Source organism: Colobus angolensis, unplaced genomic scaffold, assembly GCF_000951035.1.
Source record: "Colobus angolensis palliatus isolate OR3802 unplaced genomic scaffold, Cang.pa_1.0 Scaffold41, whole genome shotgun sequence".
Taxonomy (NCBI): Eukaryota; Metazoa; Chordata; class Mammalia; order Primates; family Cercopithecidae; genus Colobus; species Colobus angolensis.
Genome location: NW_012117488.1, coordinates 9,920,391 through 9,941,286, shown reverse-complemented (window position 1 = coordinate 9,941,286; position 20,896 = coordinate 9,920,391). Strand labels below are relative to the sequence as shown.

At 38.9% G+C, this 20,896-nt stretch overlaps 1 protein-coding gene and 1 long non-coding RNA gene across 2 annotated transcripts in view; one reads left to right on the top strand and one right to left on the bottom strand.

Moving 5' to 3' along the window:
• LOC105521818 overlaps window positions 1-20,896 on the top strand; it is a 401,150-nt gene that overhangs the window by 351,689 nt on the left and 28,565 nt on the right. The window lies entirely within an intron of this gene.
• Window positions 4,406-5,305, bottom strand: LOC105521817 (uncharacterized protein C14orf119). Its single transcript, XM_011956150.1, has one exon. The coding sequence runs from the start codon at window positions 5,227-5,229 to the stop codon at window positions 4,807-4,809; it is 423 nt and encodes a 140-aa protein (XP_011811540.1). The 5' UTR covers window positions 5,230-5,305; the 3' UTR covers window positions 4,406-4,806.

Genomic DNA, 20,896 nt, shown 5'->3' with positions numbered 1-20,896 from the left:
TCACCCAGCCTCGAAACCTTGAGTCATCTTTTGTTTGTTCCACCTTCCATGTCAGTCTTTACAACAGCTTTTACATCTATGCTTCAGCCTTTCCATTGCCACCTCCCTTATTCAAGCCCATTTAATGACTGTTACAGTGAAGGTCTAATTGGTCTCCACTCATTCTCTCTCTTTTTAAGCCCATGCCTCCTAAAAGATGAATCTTTCTAAATTAACCCTCTTATCACACTACAAATTTGTTGCAATCCTGCATATAATTGTGAGCTGTCAACTGAAAAATGTCAAAACTACTCCTAAGTATTCAAGAGCCTTCCTGCTTTGGCTTCAAACTTTTCCTCTGCCTCATCATCCTCTGCCTTTTTTATGTTAATATTTATTCAATTGAGTCCTTCCTCTGTACCTAACACTAGGTTAGGCATATTGCAGGTGTTAGCTCAGTTTTTAACTCTCACTGTAGTCTAAGTCTATGAAGTAGATGGCTGAATTTCATTATAATGGATTTCTGAAACCAGAGTGCCTAGATTTCAATCCCTGTCTTGCCAATGCTATGACAAGTGATTTGTTGGACAGGTCTGTCTGCTAATGTCTCTTGCCTCAGTCTCCTCACCTGCAAAATTGCTCAATAAATGTTACTCTGCTCATTCTGTTTTTGCTTTGTTTTGTTTGAGATGGAGTCTCACTCTGTCACCCAGGCTGGAGTGCAGTGGCGTGATCTCAGCTCACTGCAACCTCCGCCTCCGGTGTTCAAGCCATTCTCCTGCCTCAACCTCCCAAGTGGCCAGGACTACAGGCTCCCACCACCACGCCCAGCTAATTTTTTGTGTATTTTTAGTAGAGACTGGGTTTCACCATGTTGGTCAGGCTGGTCTCGAACTCCTGACCTCGTGATCTGCTCGCGTTGGCCTCTCAGAGTGCTGGGATTACAGGTGTGAGCCACTGTGCCCAGCCTCATTCTGTATTTTTTATATTACTACTAACACCTCCATTTTCCAGAAAAAGACACTGAAGCTCATAAAGGTTAAGTCAATTGCCCCTGTTCACACAACTAGTGAGTGTGGGAATAGGAATTCAAACCCACATATGTCAGACTCCAAAACCTACATTCTAAAAACAGTCTTTTACAGGCTCCAGTTTCCTGTTCCATCTCTCCTACTTTCTACACGCATCCTCAAAGTTCCAGTTAAGTCAAGTTACTGACAGTTCTCCAAGGTACTTCAGACTCATTTCTTTTCTTTCTTTTTTGCTTTTACATCTTTTACCTTTCTTCCTGAAACATTTCCACTTACCATGCATTTCATTTCTCTCCTATCTCCTCAAGGGTGATCTCAGCCTCTTGAAATTCTACCCATTCCTATGAGAAGCTATCTTCTTTGTGAAACCATCCTTGATCTTCTTTTTCCCTCTTCTATGAAACCATTGGCTGTGATCTCTCTCTGCACAATGACTGTATGGCTATTATGTGTGTGTGTGCTTTTACTGCAGATATTTGTGCCATCTACAGTAGAAACCAGGAGGACATTATATTTGAAAGTCCCCCAGAGATCATCTTGCCTAATGACTGTTTTCAGAGCCCCAGGGTTCAAAGGTTCAGGACTGCAAGAGGCATTTGGGAAAGGCTGAATGGGTGCATCTGTGTCCTTCTCATATGTACCCACACTCCTTCAGACAGAGTATACCCTTTTTACCTCTTTTGTATATTGGAGTAAATGTCTAAACACATTCCCACGATACGTTATTGTCTTCTGTCTCCCACTAGATCTCTAATACTTTGTGCGAGGAGAGAGTCTTATGGAGAGGATGTCTCCTGCAATAACTACCTTATGGACTTCACTGAGTAGCTGCTTATTCCAGGCAGGTTCTTGTGCTCAGCACTTTAACATACCCTGCCTCAAATATCTAACCTCTAACGTCTCAACAGTCCTGTGTAGTAGGCAACCTCTCCATGTCAAAGATGCCGAATAGAGACCTACCTCACTGAAGTTAAGAAGTCTGCCCAAGTTCATATAGGTCGTGAGTGACAGAAGTAGAATTCAAACCTAGATGTGATTGGCTCAGATTCTGAAGTATGGATACACCAAGATTCAAATTTTTGCCCACCATTAACTAGCTCTGTGGTCTGGGAAGTTATTTAATCTTCCTGAAACTTGTCTTTATAAGGGTCACAGTCACACTTCCAAACATTGTCCTTAGGATTAGACACTATGTGCCAGATGTGTGACTTTCAGTCAAAGTTGGCTAATGTCATTTTCACTCTTCTATCTACCACATTTTCCCAAGAAAACTCTAGGTATCTTAACCTGTGAATTTTCTTCAGCAACAGGTACTAAGAAGCAGCATCCTGAGATATTCTGTCACTTAGCCTATATGATTTTAAAAATATTCAGGGTGAGGCATGATGGCTTATGCCAATAATACAAGCACTTTGGGAGACTGAGACAGGTGGATTGCTTAAGCCCAGGAGTTTGAGAACAGCTGGGCAACATGGCAAAACCCTGTCTCTACAAAAAATACAAAAATTAGCTGGGTGTGGTGGCACATGCCTGTGGTTCCAGCTACTCAGAAGGCTGAGGTGGGAGGATCACCTGAGCCTGGGAGGTCGAGGCTATCATGAGCCATGATTGTGCCACTTCACGCCAGCCTGGGTGATGGAGTGAGACCCTGTCTCAAAAAAAAAAAAAAAAAAAAAATCAGAAAGCCATGCAATTTATATCAGGGAAAGATGACAATTCAGGGCTCCAATATGAGCCAGTAATAGAACAAGTTTGATTTCATAGCTTGGTGCTATGGTCTAAATGTTTGTGTACTTCCAAAACTCATACACTAAAACCTCATCCTTAATGTGATCAATTCAGAGGTGGGGCTTTGGGGAGTCAATTAAGTCATAAAAGGGGAGACCTCATGAATGGGATTAGTGCCCTTATAAAAGAGGTCTGAGGGAGTTTGTTTGCTCATCCCTTTGGCCTTGTGTGGACAAATAAATAGTGCCATCATGAAGCAGAAAGTGAGCCCTCACCACACACCAAATCTGATAACAATTTGATCTTGGACTTTGCAGCCTCCAAAACTGTGAGAAAGGAATTTCTGTTGTTTATAAATTACCCAGTCTAAGATATTTTGTTATAGCAGCCCAAACAAACTAAGACACATTGCATGTATTCATGAAGGCATTCTCTCATGGTTAAAATATCCTAAGAGAAGTAGCACTTCTGCTCCCTTCCCACTGAGCCCCTCGGCCCACAGGTCTCACTTCTCCTGCCAGGAGAAACAGAGTCAATTACAAGAGGGGTGTGCGTGTGCGTGTATATGTAGTTTTTAGAAGTATTACTATGGAAAATACCCCGTTAATATTCTGCATGCAGTCTTAAGAAACCCTGATGTCATTTTTCTATTTGTGTACCTTTCTTTGGTAAGTGGGCAAAGCTGTTTTGTGAGTATAACCAGAAACTACAGGATACATCAAAAAATGAAATTTATTTTTAAAAATGACATAAAGCCGATAACTATTATATCTTTTGTAATCCTATTACCGCATATTATTTTCAATCATAGAACTTTTGTTCTTATTTTACTGTTATAAGGACATGTAAATTACTTATAAAGCATAAAGATAAAAAGGATGGCAAGTCAAAAGGCTTATGTGCCCCTGGAGGAATATTGTTGGTTGGTTCACTGTCATATAGTTTTACTATATATTATGTAGTCCATTCATTGGTATCTAGTCATGTCTTATTGTTTATTTGTATATGTAAACATTAGCTTTCTTTTTTTTTCGGTTGGGTGGGGGATGTAGTCTTGCTCTGTTGCCCAAGCTGGAGTGCAGTGGCACAATCTTGGCTCACTGCAACTTCTGCCTCCTGGGCTCAAGTGATTCTCCTGCCTCAGCCTCCCATGTAGCTGGGATTACAGGCACGCACCACTGTGCTCAGCTAATTTTGTATTTTTAGTAGAGACTGGGTTTCACCATATTGCCCGGGCTGGTCTTGAACTCCTGACCTCAGGTGATCCACCTGCCTCAGCCTCCCAAAGTGTTGGGATTACAGGTGTGAGACACCACACACAGCCACATTGTCTTCTATTTAAAAAATGGTTTTGTTTTTGTAGACTTAGGGGAATAAGTGTACTTTTGTTACACAGATGTATTACACAGTGATGAAATCTGGGCTTTAGGTATGCCCATCACCCAAATAGTATACATTGTACCCAACAGGTAATTTCTTATCCCTCATTCCCCTCCCACCTTCCCCACTTCTGAGTCTCCACTGTCCATTATTCCATTCTCTGTGTCCATGTGTACATATTATTTAACTCCCTCTTACAAGTGAGAATATGCAGTATTTGACTTTCTATTTCTGAGTTATATTGTCTATTTTTAATTCCTACTGTTTTTTTTTTTTTTTTAAATTATAAAAATGTCACCTTTTATTGTCCTGTCTTATTTCTGGGGAAGGAGGGTTCTACTTTACACACTTCATGAGCCAGCAGTGGGCCTGAGTTATAATGTGTAGGTTCCTTTTGGTTATAGCTGCAGAAGAAGCCATCAAATTCTTGAGGATTTGACATCTCTTAGAAAGAAGCAAACTAGTAGACTGATAAGCGGGATTGCTTAGATTGATAATATTCACAAATAGGAGTCCAGTTGACATGCTATTACTGTTGAAATAACCATGCCTATACTGGTCAGTGAGTTCAGTCAGCTGGTCCGAATACCAGTTCCAGAGCTTTAGATGACACATCTGAATTATCATTGTATAGAGTCATGGCCTTGGCTCCATCAGCTATGGTTATCTTCTTTGGTCTGAATGCCTATCAGTCCTTACCAGCTGTAGCAGCCACTGCTTGGTAAAACTTTGCCACGAAGTCTGGCTCACTGAACTCCAGCTGTCTGACAAATTCATTGCGCTCCTGCTCAGCCCAGCCTCGAAACCACTGATCCCAAAGATGTAGCTGGCACTCAAAGATAGAAGGCGGTCGGTCTGCCCCAGACACACTAAGCTGCTCCAGACTATCCAGCAGTGGCTGTAATTTTTCTGGCACTGCCTTAGCTACCAGGTCCTCTAGGAAACGTTCACGCTGGGGACCTGACCAATTGGCAAACCAGTGAAGAATACACTTCATCTCCTGGGAGGTGATGTAAGACATCGGAGGAGGGGAAGGGTTAGTATTGTGTGGTACTGAGGGTAAGAGAGATGGGAAGGATAGCGGCATTGAAGAGGATGACTCCAGTGGCATCCTCCCCTTTTCTCTCGGAGGGCACCCGAAGATTGTCACGAGTCCTTAGACTCCAACTACGGCTGCAGCTTCCAAATTTCCTAATTCCTACTGTTAATATGCAACTAGCTCTATTGAATGCCTGCTAGTTACTATTTCTTTTTTGAGATGAAGTCTCACTCTTGTCCCCTAGGCTGGAGTGTGATGGCACAATCTCAGTTCAGCAACCTCTGCCTCCTGGGTTCAAGTGATTCTCCTGCCTTAGTCTCCCAAGTAGCTGGGATTACAGGTGCCCGACAACATGCCTGGCTAAATTTTGTATTTTTAGTAGATATGGGGTTTCATCATGTTGACAAAGCTGGTCTCGAACTCCTGACCTCAGGTGATCCGCCCGCCTCGGCCTCCCAAAGTGCTGGGTTTACAGGGGTGAGCCACTGCGCCAGGCCTTTTTTTGATTTTGTTTTTTTGAGACACAGTCTCGCCCTGTCATCCAGGCTGGAGTGCAATGGCGCAATCTCGGCTCACTGCAACCTCTGCCTCCTGGGTTCAAGTGATTCTTCTGTCTCAACTTCTCAAGTAAGTGGGATTACAGGCATGCACCATCATGGTGGCTGATTTTTTTGTATTTTTAGTAGAGACAGGGTTTCACCATGTTGGCCAAACTGGTCTCGAAATCCTCACCTCAAGTGATCCACCTGCCTTGGCCTTCCAGAGTGCTGGGGATTACAGGTGTGAGCCACCATGCCTGGCCCTAGTTACATTTTTGAGGAAGCAGTAATGGATATTTGTTGCACCTGTCCCCCAAAGGGCATGCCAATGGGAATGAAAGGATAAACCCAGAAGGGAATTATTCTGAAAGAAAGTTTAGTATAAGGCTTCTTTCCTGTCTGAGTTTTCCCTCCAGTTCTTATCTGAAAACCCAGTCAAAATAATCAGTTGCTTCTAACAGCCTTCCCAGAGAACACATTCATTTAAAAAATGGATTGACTATAGGATGTGTAACATTGATAACACTAGAACATTGTCATCTTGTGCAAAGACACTTAATAAGTATCATTTCATGATTGCTTAATGGCTCATAGATGGCTGTTAACATGTCACCATTACCTTCTTTATCACATTTTCTTTCAGTGCATCCAACTGGTATACCACATTCTCATCAAATGCCCTGTAACTGAATTTAACATAGTCTAATGTATTATCAAAAATATTTCTAAATTATTCTATTTTTTGGCATTAAGTAGTGAGCTGTGATTCAATGTTTATTGAAAAAACAGAGTTTCATAGATAATGAAATGTTTGTGTGTGTAAAAGCACATTTTGCAAAGAAAACCATTATTTCAATACACAAATATTTTTGGAATCTATCACCACCCCCACCCCCCGAAATGCCAAATATGATCACTACTAATGATTTTCATATTGATTTTTGCCCTTTTGACAATCTATCACCAATACCACATGGCCATGTTTTCTTCCCTTCAAGCAGGGGTTCCAGTAATGAACTGGGTGTATTCTAAGAATTAGGCTTTAAACTTTCCTTTTCTAAATATGCCCATTTAAAGTTGTGGAAAATAGACCCAGAGGTCTAAGGGGATAGATGACAAAAGTACACTTCTTAAGTTTACAGTGGTTTGATGGGTTCAATTTGTTTTAGCACTCTAAAAAGTAATAATGTGCTGTCTTTTGTATATTAGATCTGCCATCAGTTGCTTGTTTTCCAAACTGTTAATAGGTTGTACTGAGTAATCTGCACTCTCTTTGTGACCCGAGACAACTCATGGAGGCTGGAGGCACAATCTGTGATTCTGAGGCAGTTTTTCTCTGTATAAAGCTAATAAAACCGGCAACCTTACCCTTATTAGTGCTGTCCTCTCACCAAATGACCTAACACCTCCAAAAGTAAATAGATGATTTGCACAGAGCCACATCCACATTCAATCTCCAAACCAGTCTTCCTGTGACACAGTAGAAAGGCATCCTATGGTGAAAATTTATAGAACTTTTAGTAGTTCTTAAAAGCTTCCTTTTCTAGGTTTTAGTGGTTTTCCTTTTTCAAAGGGGAAATTTGAAAAAGATCAAACAAAAAAATTTAAAAGAAAACAGAACCTGGCAAAGACCAAATTAGAGATTGTTAATATTCAGATAGAGATATCATATTCTATTTCTCTAAATTGTGATAAACATTAATGAATTTGATCAAAAATATGTTTTAAGTACCTACTTTAGGTCAAACAGTGTGCAATTATATGACAGATAAAGCATAGTTTGGTCTTGCAAGGCATACAATCTACTAAGAAACATAGAAAATATTTAACTGCTAGAGGAGAGTTCAGGGTGAAGTGGACTTTGGGAAGGATTTCTGAAATTCTTAGCAAATCATCAAGGGTTGAAAGTTGCCCAGTCAGAAGGACTTTCCTTTCCTTTTATTAACAAATTTTTCTTTTCATTATTTTAACTATTAATACTATGTTTAATTCTATGCTAAGACTTTTTACATCTCCTCTTTTACCTTCTTTATTGCTATAAAGATTTAGGAAAGAAAATGTTCAAATTTAAATATCTTAGGTGTTTTAAAGTATTTCCATAAGAATTTTTTATTCATCTTTATTATGCCCCTAAGGAAATTAACAAGTGATACTATCACCTTTGTAGCAATGAGAAAATGAAGGCAGAAAGAAGTTAAGTCCAATTTGTTAGTAACATTACAGCCAAAGCAATATTCCAGATTCCTTGATTCAAACCTTATGCATCTTACTTTTTAATCATTACACATTTCTGGTTGCTCAGGACATTGTATTAGTATAACAATTTTAGATTATCAAAGCTTATAGGAAAATAAAGGTGGGGATGGTTAATGGGCACCATGTTGGGCAGGCTGGTCTCAAACTCCTGACCTCCAGTGATCCACCCGCCTTGGCCTCCCAAAGTGCTGGGATTAGAGGTGTGAGCCATGACATCCAGCCACGTTCATTTTTTTTTTTTTTTTAGACAGAGTCTCACTCTGTCACCCAGGCTAGAGTGCAGTGGTCCCATTTTGGCTCACTGCAACCTCTGCCTCCCAGGTTCAAGTGATTCTCCTGCCTCAGCCTCCCGAGTAGCTGGGATTACAGGCACCCACCACAGCACTCGGCTAATTTTTTTGTATTTTTAGTAGAGACGGGGTTTCACCATTTGGCCAGGCTGGTCTTGAACTCCTGACCTCCTTATCCACCTACCTCAGCCTCCCAAAGTGCAGGGATTACAGGCATGAGCCACCACGCCCAGCCTCATTCATTCTTTTTAACTGTTTTTTTTTGTGCCTATCTTCCGCACAGCTTAAACGTTTTTCAAGTAATGGTGGTGTTGAGGTTCAGAAAGTCGTGCCCCAGAGACTGCCACTTGGACATGCTGAGAGGCCTTACAAACTGCCTTAGAATCAAGGTACCCAAACCTTATCTTGTTCCCCGACCCCTCCCTCCCACTCCCACCATTCCCCCTGCCACTCTCCCCACCACTGTAAGGAGCACAGGGAGGGACTCTGGAATTTCCTTATCTGACCAAGAAAGCTTCTTTCCAAGAGAAATGCAATTGTCTTAAACCCTCTTATCAAATAACCAGTAAAGATCAACTAACAAGCAGAGAGGAGACTAGGAGTCTTCACCACACCCAAATAGACTTTCCTTCCCTTTTCCTGAGGGTAGCACCAGACTTTGTCTGCATAAGACAACCTTTGTTCTTACGCAGCTCCATCCCTCCCCTCCACCTCCCAAATCCATATATCTCTCCCCTAGGAATAGAGTAGTTAAGCTTCTATCAGCTGGCCTTTCTTTGAGTTCATATTTTGTATGACTCTTGGGAATGTTTGTGCTAGTTTTAATAAATTTTGGATGCCTTTTCTCCTGTTCATCTTCCTCAGGTTAGCTGATTTTCAGCGAACCTTCAGAGTGCAAAGAGGAAGTTTTCTTTGCCCCCTGCAGTGGCAAAATTACTTCCATGTCATTTGGTAAGAGTGTGCTGGTCCAGTTCTTCTTAACCAGTCATTGTAATTTGGTCATTTTGTTAGGTTAGGCCTGATTGATTACAAGAGGGAATGAGCAGGTGGTGACCACTGTGGCCATTTGGTCTTGCTATTAAATCTCCCATTTGCAGGGTGCAGGCATTTGCTGGCCATGCTAATCGTTAAAGTCATGTTTAGTAGCATGATAATGGAAGAGAATATGCCCTTTAAGAATTGGCTCCTTGTTCTCACAGTACTTCTTGCATATGATTTGTAGACTTTTTTCAAGTATGGTAAATAGATATGGTGGATAAAGGCTGTTTAGTATGGTTTATACTTTTGAGGGGGAAGGATGTCCATTTTTGCTTTAGGTTTATCATGTGTTTACAAAGCTAGAAAGATCGTTGGTAAACTGTATATCCTGCTGCCCTCAGGTATACTACAGGTTATAAAATATCTCAGCTGTCAGTTGCTTTTTTGTTTTTATACTTTCTACATACTATTTCTTTATAAACTTTTATTTCTAAATTATCCAGATCCGGAAAATCTTTGTATCCTCCATGCCCAACACAAAGCCTTATAACTAATTCTCAAAGAAATATTGATCAAATAAACAGATGAAAAGACGAGTATTTTCTGTATCTTTACATACATCTCAGACATCTAGAATATAGTAAGGTAAACAACATCCTAGATTTATAATAAGAATATTTTTCTACATTCTCATAATTCAAGGGCATGTTAAGATCTGTGTGCATGTGTACACCCCCTCAGAAAAGCAATTTTAAAAAGCTCAAGTAGAGAAACCCATAATTTTACTTTAGTTTCACTATAATAGTGTTGATGTGCTTCCTCCTGAAACAATCAGTGGCATTTCCTTAAAAAAAAAAAACAGCATGCAGTGATTGGAATATGCATTCCACGAATGGTACTAAACCTTTTTGTGAATCAAATTCTTTCAATTCTCAAGAGTTTCCCTACCCAGGCACAGATTCAAGAAATTTCTTTGATTGCTTTGCTTACCAGAGAGTGATTCAGAAAGAACACACACTGAAGTTTCCAAAATTTGAAAAGCTATCTGAGGGCAAAGATAATTGAGACAATTTAAGAAACTATTTTTGTTTTAGTCTACAAATGATATAGCATTGCGATATTATTTTCTTCTTTCTGTCCCTCTATAGTCCTAGAATATCCAAAAATACTGTGTCTTTGCTTAAAATAATCTTATTTGGATATTATATATATCTGGGTAGAATTTTAGACTGAAACTGACTTAATATGTGTGTGTTTTGGTCATATTCATTTATTTTATATGTATTTATCGAGTTACTATGCTGTGCCCAGGTACTGAACTTGAGGCTAAGAATACAATAAACAATGAATCTGACATTGTCCCTCCCCAAGTGGATCTCATAGTCAGAAGAGGGAGACATGTAAAGAAATAATTAAAATAAATACTAGGTTGGTCAGACAATAAGCAAGTGCTGATCAAGGCATAGCGATGGCAGAGAGAAGAAAGTGACTCATAATGAACTCTGCATGGCATTTTCAAAAAAATCTTCAAAGACAGATGGATAAACTGATTCTTTAGAATTAGTAGAGTTCGCCAAGTAAACATGTTTATGAAGACCATTCCAGGTAGAGAACATGCAAATATACATGACACAAAGAGCATAAGTACTTGGAAATCACAGAGGAAGAGTCCTGATATCATTTGCATTTTCCTTTAAAAATTGATATGTGGTTTCTATGTATATAAACATCTGTTCCTTTTTGGCCATTCTCTTTAAATAAACTAATATCTAAACTGAGATACATTTCATTTCTTTATTAAGCAATATAGGCAATAAATTCTCATGAGGGTATTACTAATCCCAACTCCAATTTTAAATGTCATTTATCATACAATTACATGTTGTCACTGGAATGAATAGTCAGAGTTGACATTGGGTCTCATACCTCTGTGGCTCTACATCTGGGAAATGGAAGTTAATATTCCTGTTGAGAAGCATGTTAGGCAAATGTTATATTATCTCTATATGAGAACCTCTAGATGTTATAATTCATAAATCTCTGAGAGAGAGACTATATCTAGAAGCCTCCAGTATTAACAGCAATGTAGGTCACCCTCTACATGGAGATGTTCAAGGTACCTTCCATTTCTAGGATACTATGACGGTAACAAATTCCTTTATGAACCTTCAGAGAATGATGTTTATGTCAATAACCTCTAGGATTCTCTCTGATACTCTGGGTGGTTCCATGTAATTCTCCACATGTTGCATCATAACTACTGATCTGAAAGAAAAGTGTTCTCATGAATGATCTCAACTGTTAGGTCATGTGTCTTCTTCCAATCAGAAAATAAAGTTCCTTCTCTAAAGCTGAATAGCTAGACTAAGGCAAAATTGTGGAAAATCCTTCCTAAACAATCAAATAAATAAATAAGCAAGCACAATCTAGTAAAGCTCCTACCCTGCCAAAATGTCATGTGTCCCTTTACATCAATTTTTAAATAGACACTCAAGGAAAGGAAATGCTACTTCATGTCACAACATCTGTTTAAGTGCATTTATCTCCAACAGAAACAATAGAGCAACTCCATGTGGTCCACAGATTACTGAAAGAGACCAAATTGCTCAAAAGATGCGGTACCATAAACAGACATTTGTAAAGGTTTGTCAACTTCAGTGAAGTGGTTTCTGTGGACTCTGCACTTTTCCATGCCCCTCTGTATTTCCTCACTCCTGCTGAAAATAAATAAATACAAGGAGGATGCTGCTAAAATGATGAAACCTTAATATAACCTTTTCAGTCAGAGATAAAAACATATTGATTGGTAACTGCTGAAGGACATCATTAAACTCTCAGTGTTTGATTTCATTTCTTCTTCTCTTATTAATTTATTTATTTATTATTGGGTTGCCCACAGGCATCTCTGTACTGACTGACCCTGTTAGTTCAACTATTAAAGAATTTCTCTCTCTAAGGAGGCCTGATGTAAACATGATAATCTGTTTGGCGGCTCCTATGATGGCCCATGAATAAAACATATGACAACCAGGTTAGAGTTGAAACAGTTCACTGTTTGTTACCAAATAGAATGTTTGGAAGCTCCTGGAAAGCCTCAGCATGGTTAATCTCAGAAGTCTGGAATCTCATTCCTGGCTCAAACTAACCCAGAGGAGCTGTGACTAACCGTTGGCCTTATGGTCAACCATGTTATAATAACTTATTAAACAGAAGCTAATGCTAGGGATCGGATTTGAACAATTCTCCTCTAATTATGGCAGAAAGTAAGTCTCTGATTTTAGAAGGTATACATTGTGTCCTTGAAAACAAAAGAAAATGTTCAGTAGGTGAGATCTGGAAAGTGGAAGAGTTAGAAAGGTGGCCACATCTATTATATTTAATAGTACACACACTGAATTCAAAATGCAAAATTACCTACTTGCTTCTTTATAATATTACAAAAAAGCAATTGGATATTTTTGCCTCTGATTACCTGTTGAGACCAACACGAATTTATAACTCTAACAAAAGAAAGGGTGTGCTAAATAATCCCTACATTGGCAAATCAAAGAAGCAAAACCTGTCCCTGGTTAGGTGGATGTTGTTGGGGATAAAATCAGACAGGAGTTATTTAATGTGACCCTTCCCACACAACGAGAGAACAATTGTTATAATTCACGTTTGTTTTCAAAAGCAGTCATTAAAAAACTGCTTTTAACACTTTTTTCCTGAAAATCTCTCCCTTTGTACATTGGCTTTGTCCATTAATCCTCTAATTATGTTCCTGAATATATTTAATTTTTGATCTTCTATAGAAGGAGCCATAAAATGCATATCTTATATAAAGATAGTTTTATAGTGCTACATAACAACTATTGGCTAAAGAACTTAACTGGGAATGTCTTTCGTCTGTCAACAATTTCTCTTTATCACCTCTGACACACTTTGTACTTTTTACCTTGTTGTCATTATTCCTTATTTCCGTGAAAAAAAGATATAATTCTGGATACTAACACCATTTGAAAAATTAAAATATATTTTTTGCATTTCTAGTATAAAGTAAGCATAAAAATTAAAAGAAATAAAGTAAGCATGATTTTGAGAGTGTATGTATTTTTTTTAAATTCAGCATTCTCTAAAGAGCATTGTCAAAATACAGAGGTATAATTAATGTAAAATTATAAGTTAATGTCCAAGACACATCTACTTTTAAAACATTATAAATAATAAAATTTCCATCTACTGCATATTTATAAGATCTATATGATTTATGCACTTCTGTTGTAAGATTCAGATAACTTGATTTAAATATAATGTCTAACTCTCTCAGTGAATCATTACTGAAAAAAAGTGTTGAATTTTTAAACTTTTTGAAATCATTATCAAATCTCTTTTCTAAAAATTATCTTTAAAAATCAAAGCTAAATGCTCCTAATAATATTTAGTGAGAAACTGTAGTAGTACCTAATTTATTAGCTTCACCGTGGAATGAGGTATTTCACATAAGCAAGTTTTCTGACCAGGAGCAGTGGTTCATGCCTGTAATCCCAGCACTTTGGGAGGTCAAGGGGGGTGGATCACACACGAGGTCAGGAGTTCGAGACCAGCCTGATCAACATGGTGAAACCTTGTCCGTACTAAAAATACAAAAATTAGTTGGGCCTGGTGGCACATGCCTGTAATCCCAGCTACTCAGGAGGCTGACGCAGAAGAATCGCTTGAACCTTGAACCTGGGAGGCAGAAGTTGCAGTGAGCCAAGCTCGCTCCATTGCACTCCAGACTGGTGACAGAGCAAAACTGTCTCCAAAAAAAAAAAAAAAAAAGCAAGTTTTCCTGGTTATTACAGCTTGCCCCCTTGTGTATGTTATGAAAATCAAATGTGATAAAGTATACAAAAGTGTTTTAGACGGAATAGGAATATAATTATAATTTCACTTGCCTGATTTTTTGTTTTTGGTGGGATTTTTTTTTGTATTGTTTTTGTTTTTTTGAGACAGAGTCTTACTCTGTCACTCAGGCTGGAGTGCAGTGGCGTGATCTTGGCTCACTGCAACCTCTGCCTCTGAGTTCAAGAGATTTTCCTGCCTCAGCCTCCTGAGTAGCTGGGATTACAGGCGTGTGCCACCAGGCTGGATAATTTTTTTTTTTTTTTTGTATTTTTAGTAAAGACTGGGTTTCACCATGTTGGCCAGGGTGGTCTCGAACTCCTGACCTCCAGTGACCCACCCACCTCAGCCTCCTAAAGTGCTGGGATTACAGGCGTGAGCTACCGCGCCTGGCCCACCTGCTTGTTTCAACTAAGACTGATAAGGATCAACACTAACTGTAAGAATCCCAAGTTTGTTACAAAGATACCCTCCTCAATATCTTGCTCCTAATACTAGCATCACATTGTTATGTCCTTCTAGTTTTTATCTGTGGTGTTCTGTCTTCTTGCTCTATGAAACTGCCTGTCAGGCTGGCCTTTTTTATCTCTACCTTATTCTCCTCCCTGCCTTCTCTTTCTAGTTTCAGGTGGATTTGTTTATCTATTTTCCCAAATTCCAACAGACACAAGTTGAAATTTGGGAAAATAGATAAACAAATACACCTAAATTACATCTGTAATGTAAATAGGTCTGGGTGAGGATCTACTAAGTTCCTGTAAATTGAGGTGGATGTGCTTTTATTATGACTTTTAGCCAGCACAGAGGCACACACCTATAGTCCCAGCTACTGGGGAGACTGAGGCGGGAAGATCATTTAGAGCCTAGGAGCTCCATGCTGTAGTGTGCTATGACTGCACAGCACACTGCACTCCAGCCTGGGCAATGTAGCAAGACTTCATTTCTAAAAACAAAGACTATGGGAGTATATATTTAGACTACTAAATGTGCATTCATTGAACAAGTATTTATTAAGTACTTACTGTGTTTCAGTCACATAATTAGACAGACATGGTCCTTGTCCTCATGAAGCTTATAATCTACCTGAAGAGACAAACATATTATAAAAGACATGATTACTCAACTATTTAATGAGATTAGATGGGTGCTATGAAGAAAAAATGCAGGATGCTCTAAGAGCATTTAGAAGAGGACACCTGGCTGGGCGCAGTGGCTCACGCCTGTAATCCCAGCACTTTGGGAGGCTGAGGTGGGCCAATCACGAGGTCAGGAGATAAGACCATCCTGGCTAACACAGTGAATCCCCGTCTCTACTAAAAATACAAAATAATTAGCCGGACATGGTGGCGGGCGCCTGTAGTCCCAGCTGCTCAGGAGGCTGAGGCAGGAGAATGGCGTGAATCCAGGAGGCGCAGCTTGCAGTGAGCTGAGATCCAACCACTGCACTCCAGCCTGGGCGACAGAGCGAGACTCCGTCTCAAAAAAAAAGATGACACCTAAACTAATCTAGGAAAGCTTCCCATTTAAACTGAGACCTGGGGGAAGGATAGAATTAAGCAGGTCAGTAAAAGGAAACAGTGTGTAAGAAGAGTGTGTGGTGTTCAGAGACTTTTTGTTTATTTCCAGAATCTTTCAAGTAGGTGAGATGGCTAATTTTGAAAATCTCTTAATAAATGGGTCACTTACTATATACTTTCTTTCAAATAATTTACAAAATTCTTTGATGACTGATTGTAGTTCAACTTATTTTCACCTGCTTCTCCTTCCAGAGCTTGGAGAGACTCTTCTCTAAATTCTCAATGCATTTGCTGTTTCATCGTGGAGTGTGACTCTTCTGTAACCAGGCCACTTACGCTGACTTACCTGGAGGACAAATTTCCAATTCTAGACTGTACTCTGCTCTCAATCTGATTGTAGAACTCCCACTGATGGCAGTAGGAGCTGTGCTTGTATATCTAGGAAAGTACAGTGCCCTCTGTGTCATTGTCAGACTTCTCTGGCACGAAGCCTGGAAACTTGAGTATAGATGTGAGTCTCTAAGGAAACGGAGCTCCCAGCAGTGCCATGCTGGCAGTAGTGTGAATGGAGGAAGAGAAAACAGGTGAAAAGGAAGGACATGGCACCTGGACCAGCACCCTCTAACCCACCAATCAGAGGCAGTAAGGAGAGGGAGAAGGAATTACAAAAAAAAATTTTTTCAAAAAATTTTAAAAGACTCTTTCATAAAATCATCAGTATAGCCACATATTTCTTTATTTTGAGACAGGGTCTCACTCTGTTGCCCAGGCTGGGTGCAATGGCACGATCTTAGGTCACTGCAGCCTTAACCTCCCAGGTTCAAGAGCTTGTCTCACCTCAACCTGTAGTTAGGACTACAGATGCACGCCACCATGTCTGGCTAATTTTTGTACTTTTTGTAGAGACCAGTTTTGCCACATTGCCCAGGCTGGTCTCAAACTCCTAAGGTAAAGTGATCCACCCACCTCAGCTTTCCAAAGTGCTGGGATTACAGGCTTGAGCCATCACACTTGGCCTCACAGATTGATTTTTAATAAGCCATACCTGTTAACATTCGCAAGGCCTGGGCAAGAGTGCAAATGGAGGCCCCAGCTTAGGACCAGCCCTAATCTCTCCTCTCTCTGCAACATTGTGTAGGGGAAGGGGCCTCCCAAGTATGTGCCTAACCTTCATCTCTCCCCTGTTCCTCACCCCAGACAGTCACACTGGTCAGGAGAACTGAGCCAGAGAAGAGGCCCACACTGGCCCTAGAAGTGCGCTCCAGGCCATTTGGACAGGAAATGTTAGCAAGTACTTGCTCTTAACTACTCACTAAACTGTACTGCCTTAGATAATGAGGAGATTCATACAGATTTTAAATTAAGATCCATAGGTTTTAAGGATGAGAGAGCTATGCATCTTCTAAAGCTTGTTTTTAAATCAGTGCTTCTCAAACTTAATGTGCACAGAAATCATCCAGGGATCTTGTTAAAATGCAGACTCAGTCTGCAGGTCTGGAATGGGCCTTGAGATTCTGAAATTCCTTTTTTTTTTTGAGACGGAGTTTCACTCTGTTGCCCAGACTGGAGTGCAGTGGTGCAATCTCAGCTCACAGCAACCTCCGCCTCCTGGTTTTGAGTGATTCTCCTGCCTCAGCCTCCTGAGTAGCTGGGATTACAGGTGTCCACTGCCACGCCCGACTAATTTTTGTATTTTTAGTAGAAACTGGGTTTCACTATGTTGGCCAGGCTAGTCTCAAACTCCTGACCTCAAGTGATCTGTCCACCTTGGCCTCCCAAAGTGCTGGGATTACAGGCATGAGCCACCATGCCCAGCCCTGAGATTCTGAAATTCTAATGAGCTCTCAGGTGATGCCGGTCTGTAGATCACACTTTGAATAGCAAAGCCTATGTCAATGTTACTGGTTTCAATTGTGTATGGGTATGTTTGTGTGTGTACAGACTGTTACTTTGGAAAGGGAATTTTAATAGTGCGTGTAAAAAGAAAAATCATGTCAGCATGAGTTAAAAAGATATAGCTTTTCGACCTATCATTATTTAAGATTTTTGTCTCAGATGATGTCCCAGACAATAGCCTTTCATACTGATTCCTCCTTCATATTAATCCATTATCAGTGGTGTCACAATGTCTTGTCTTAGAATTGGGCTTTCAAATGTTGCTTTAGCAGCCTTCTGTAGCCTTCTAAAGCTCTGCAGATTTCTAAGATACCTATTAGAGCCAATGGAAGACTAAACGTCTCCTGGTGTAGAAAAGAGTTTTTGATTAGATTTAAAAAGCTGTCATTTCTGAAATTTCCCTCCCGAAATCATTTTCAGCTTTCAACAAGCTCTTATATGTTGCTTTCTTGGATGGATGCTGCTTCCTGGTAACTTTCTAACTACTCATGTTAACAGTGTCCTGTGGTATGGAACTGATACATATTTAGGAACATCTTTACAAACTAAAAAAGCACTTGGCATAGAGAAATTTTACTCTGGTATCTTCTTTGCCATAATAACTATTTTTTCTTATATTGAGAAAAATTCAGCTACTTGAGGAAGGACAATGTTACCACAGGCTGAACTGCTAAAAGCAGTTTTGAAAGCTGTCATAAAGGTTATCGCTTTTCATTTAACCTAGATGAAATGTCGTCCAAAGTAAGTGTGTTTTCAAAAGCAAGGGAAATGACAATTAAAAAATGTTGACATTGAACCATGATATCATAATGGAAAACTGACTAGTGTTTTAAGGATCCATATATTTCTAGATTGCCTTATTCTGTGTTAAAAAAAAAAAATGTGAAATAGTACACAGAGTATTGAACTGAACTTTCCCTTGATAATTTATGGATTATAACTGAAATGGCGGTTTTCTTATTAGTCATGATCAAAGTGATTTGGAAATGTTTGAAAACATGTGAAAGTTGATTACACATTTTATTGCTGGCACCGCATTGACTGGCCACCCATACGATGGAGCAATTGTGACGGTGTACTAGTTCCAGCTAGCCTCAGGGAAAGTGCACACTGGGTTGAAACCTTTAGGAAGCATTGCTGGCCTCGTTTAATTAAGTGACTTTTATAATTTTTCAGCTTTTAGTCTTATTTATTTCACACAATGAGAAAGAAAAATATCTTATTTCTGGCATTTAAAGAAAGAATATCCATCATTTAAAAATTTATTTCAAGCCACACATACCTACCTTTTTCATGAAATGTATCTGTTTTGTTTTTTAATGAGACAAAAGACATACTTAAGTAGAGTAATTCTATTTGATCTGAAAGTAACCAATATATCTTCATTCAAACCTACCTTTTAAAATCCTACCCTTTTTTCAAGGCCCAACAAAATTCCTTCTTTTCAGGGATTCTGTATTCCTCTAGTCAGAGTTATTGTCTCACTTTTCTATGGTCTAACAATAGAATTTGTGCATATCTGCTAATACGCTTTGTGTATAATATTTGTAGTGTTATCATATATATGCTACTAGAAGGTGAGCCCTGAGGAACAGAAAAAAAAGTAGAAATTTCTTCTTTTTTTTTTTTTTTAATTTTCCCATAATAGCCTAACCAGTATGTTCTAATAATGGAGGTTATAATGATTCAACCAAATTGTTATAATGTCAGTTACTATGAATGAATGCTCTGTGGGATGATCCACTTGTTTATTAAGATCATCAAATCATCATATGGACCTTTTAAGAAATGACCCATGTAAATAATCTTTATAAATTATTTGAGTCCTGGCAACATTTCAAAATTTAACACTTGAATGCAATTTGGATATAATAAAATCACATTTTAAAATATGTGTTATGTCTAATGAATCTCTCTTTAATATAAAAATTTTAAGAATTTTAATAGTGTTTTTCCTACTTGTAAAGTTTCATGTAAAGTTTACCTTTTTTGCCTTGAAACATAAATAAAACTTGGGTTCACAGACCAGATCTAGGATTTAGTAGTTGAATGACCTTGAGAAGATTCTTAAAATCTTTTAGATCCAATTCTGTAATCTGAAACTCTGGAAAAAATACCATGGCCTACCCCATAGGTCCCCCTAGGAGGACTCTAATGCATGTAGAGAGCACTTACCACTGTGCCGGGCATACAGCCCATCTTGAAATTGCCAGTGCATGGTGCTGTGGGAAGATCTCTTTCCTGACAGCCCAAACTTGCAATCCATCAGCTAGTCAGGCACGTGCACTGGTGCACCCCCATGTCTTTTAACCAATTGTTTCTGTTTTTATTTACACTCAGGCAAAAGGGGACACCAAATTGTTGCAATTAGGAGAGAAAGCAAGAACCCTCAAAGTTTGAGAGAAAATCAAAGGAAAGACTTAGTCACTAAATCTTCCATAAGGAGGAGGAGAACGAGCAGCTAAAGTTTGATGGATTCAATTCTGAATGTAGTTTCTTAAAAGGAATTTTTGTGGTAAGAGACAATGGAAAGATACCAAGTTACAATACAAACCCAAGGGTAGGCCTCATGGAAATCAAAGAGATTGGCACTACAGGCACATTGTAGAATAAGAGAATATTTGAGAAGAGAGGGCTATGTATTTACCATTTTGCTTGATCTACATATCAAAAGCATCTTCCACTGTATATAGAAAATCCTTGCAGGAGACTGTTTCATATGAAAAATAAAATAAAAAAAAAGAAATAAAAAAAGAAAGAAAGAAGAAAGTGCTGGAGGCCAGGTCATTTTCTCTTTTTCATCCTTTTCCCTTTCACAGATTTCAGGCCAGGTGAAAATATCTCATGCAAACGAATATCTTCCCAAATCAGTACAAAGGCAAAAAGAAGATCCTGGGAAATAAAGCATCCACCACACTGAAACAAAATACCATAACTGAGAAGTAAAGATAATTGAGGAAAATTAGGTGGTCTCAACACAAAAGAGCATAACATTTTTTGTTTCCATCTAATAACCTGTTACGTAATAAAAGCCTACCATGCTGTTAGGAAAGAAGAGACTTCTGCTCGGTTAACTTTAGAAATATTTTAATTTGACAATATATCTTCCTATTTTGAATCAGTAATACTGAAAAATTGAAAGTAAAATCTCCAATGAGCTGAAACCTAGGTGATTTACCATTTGAAAACTTAGGTTATTCTACTCATGTATGAGGCTTTAATTCTAACGGACTCCTTTATGGCAAAGATTTTTTTCTTAACAAAGAGGTGTCACTGTTTTTTAAATTATAAATAAGTTAACAGATTTAAGCTTATTTTCTGGCTTTTTGTTATTGTTTTTAGCAGCAAAGAAATTTGTCCAGGCATTAGAAAAATAAAGTTTTTTTTTTTTTTTTTT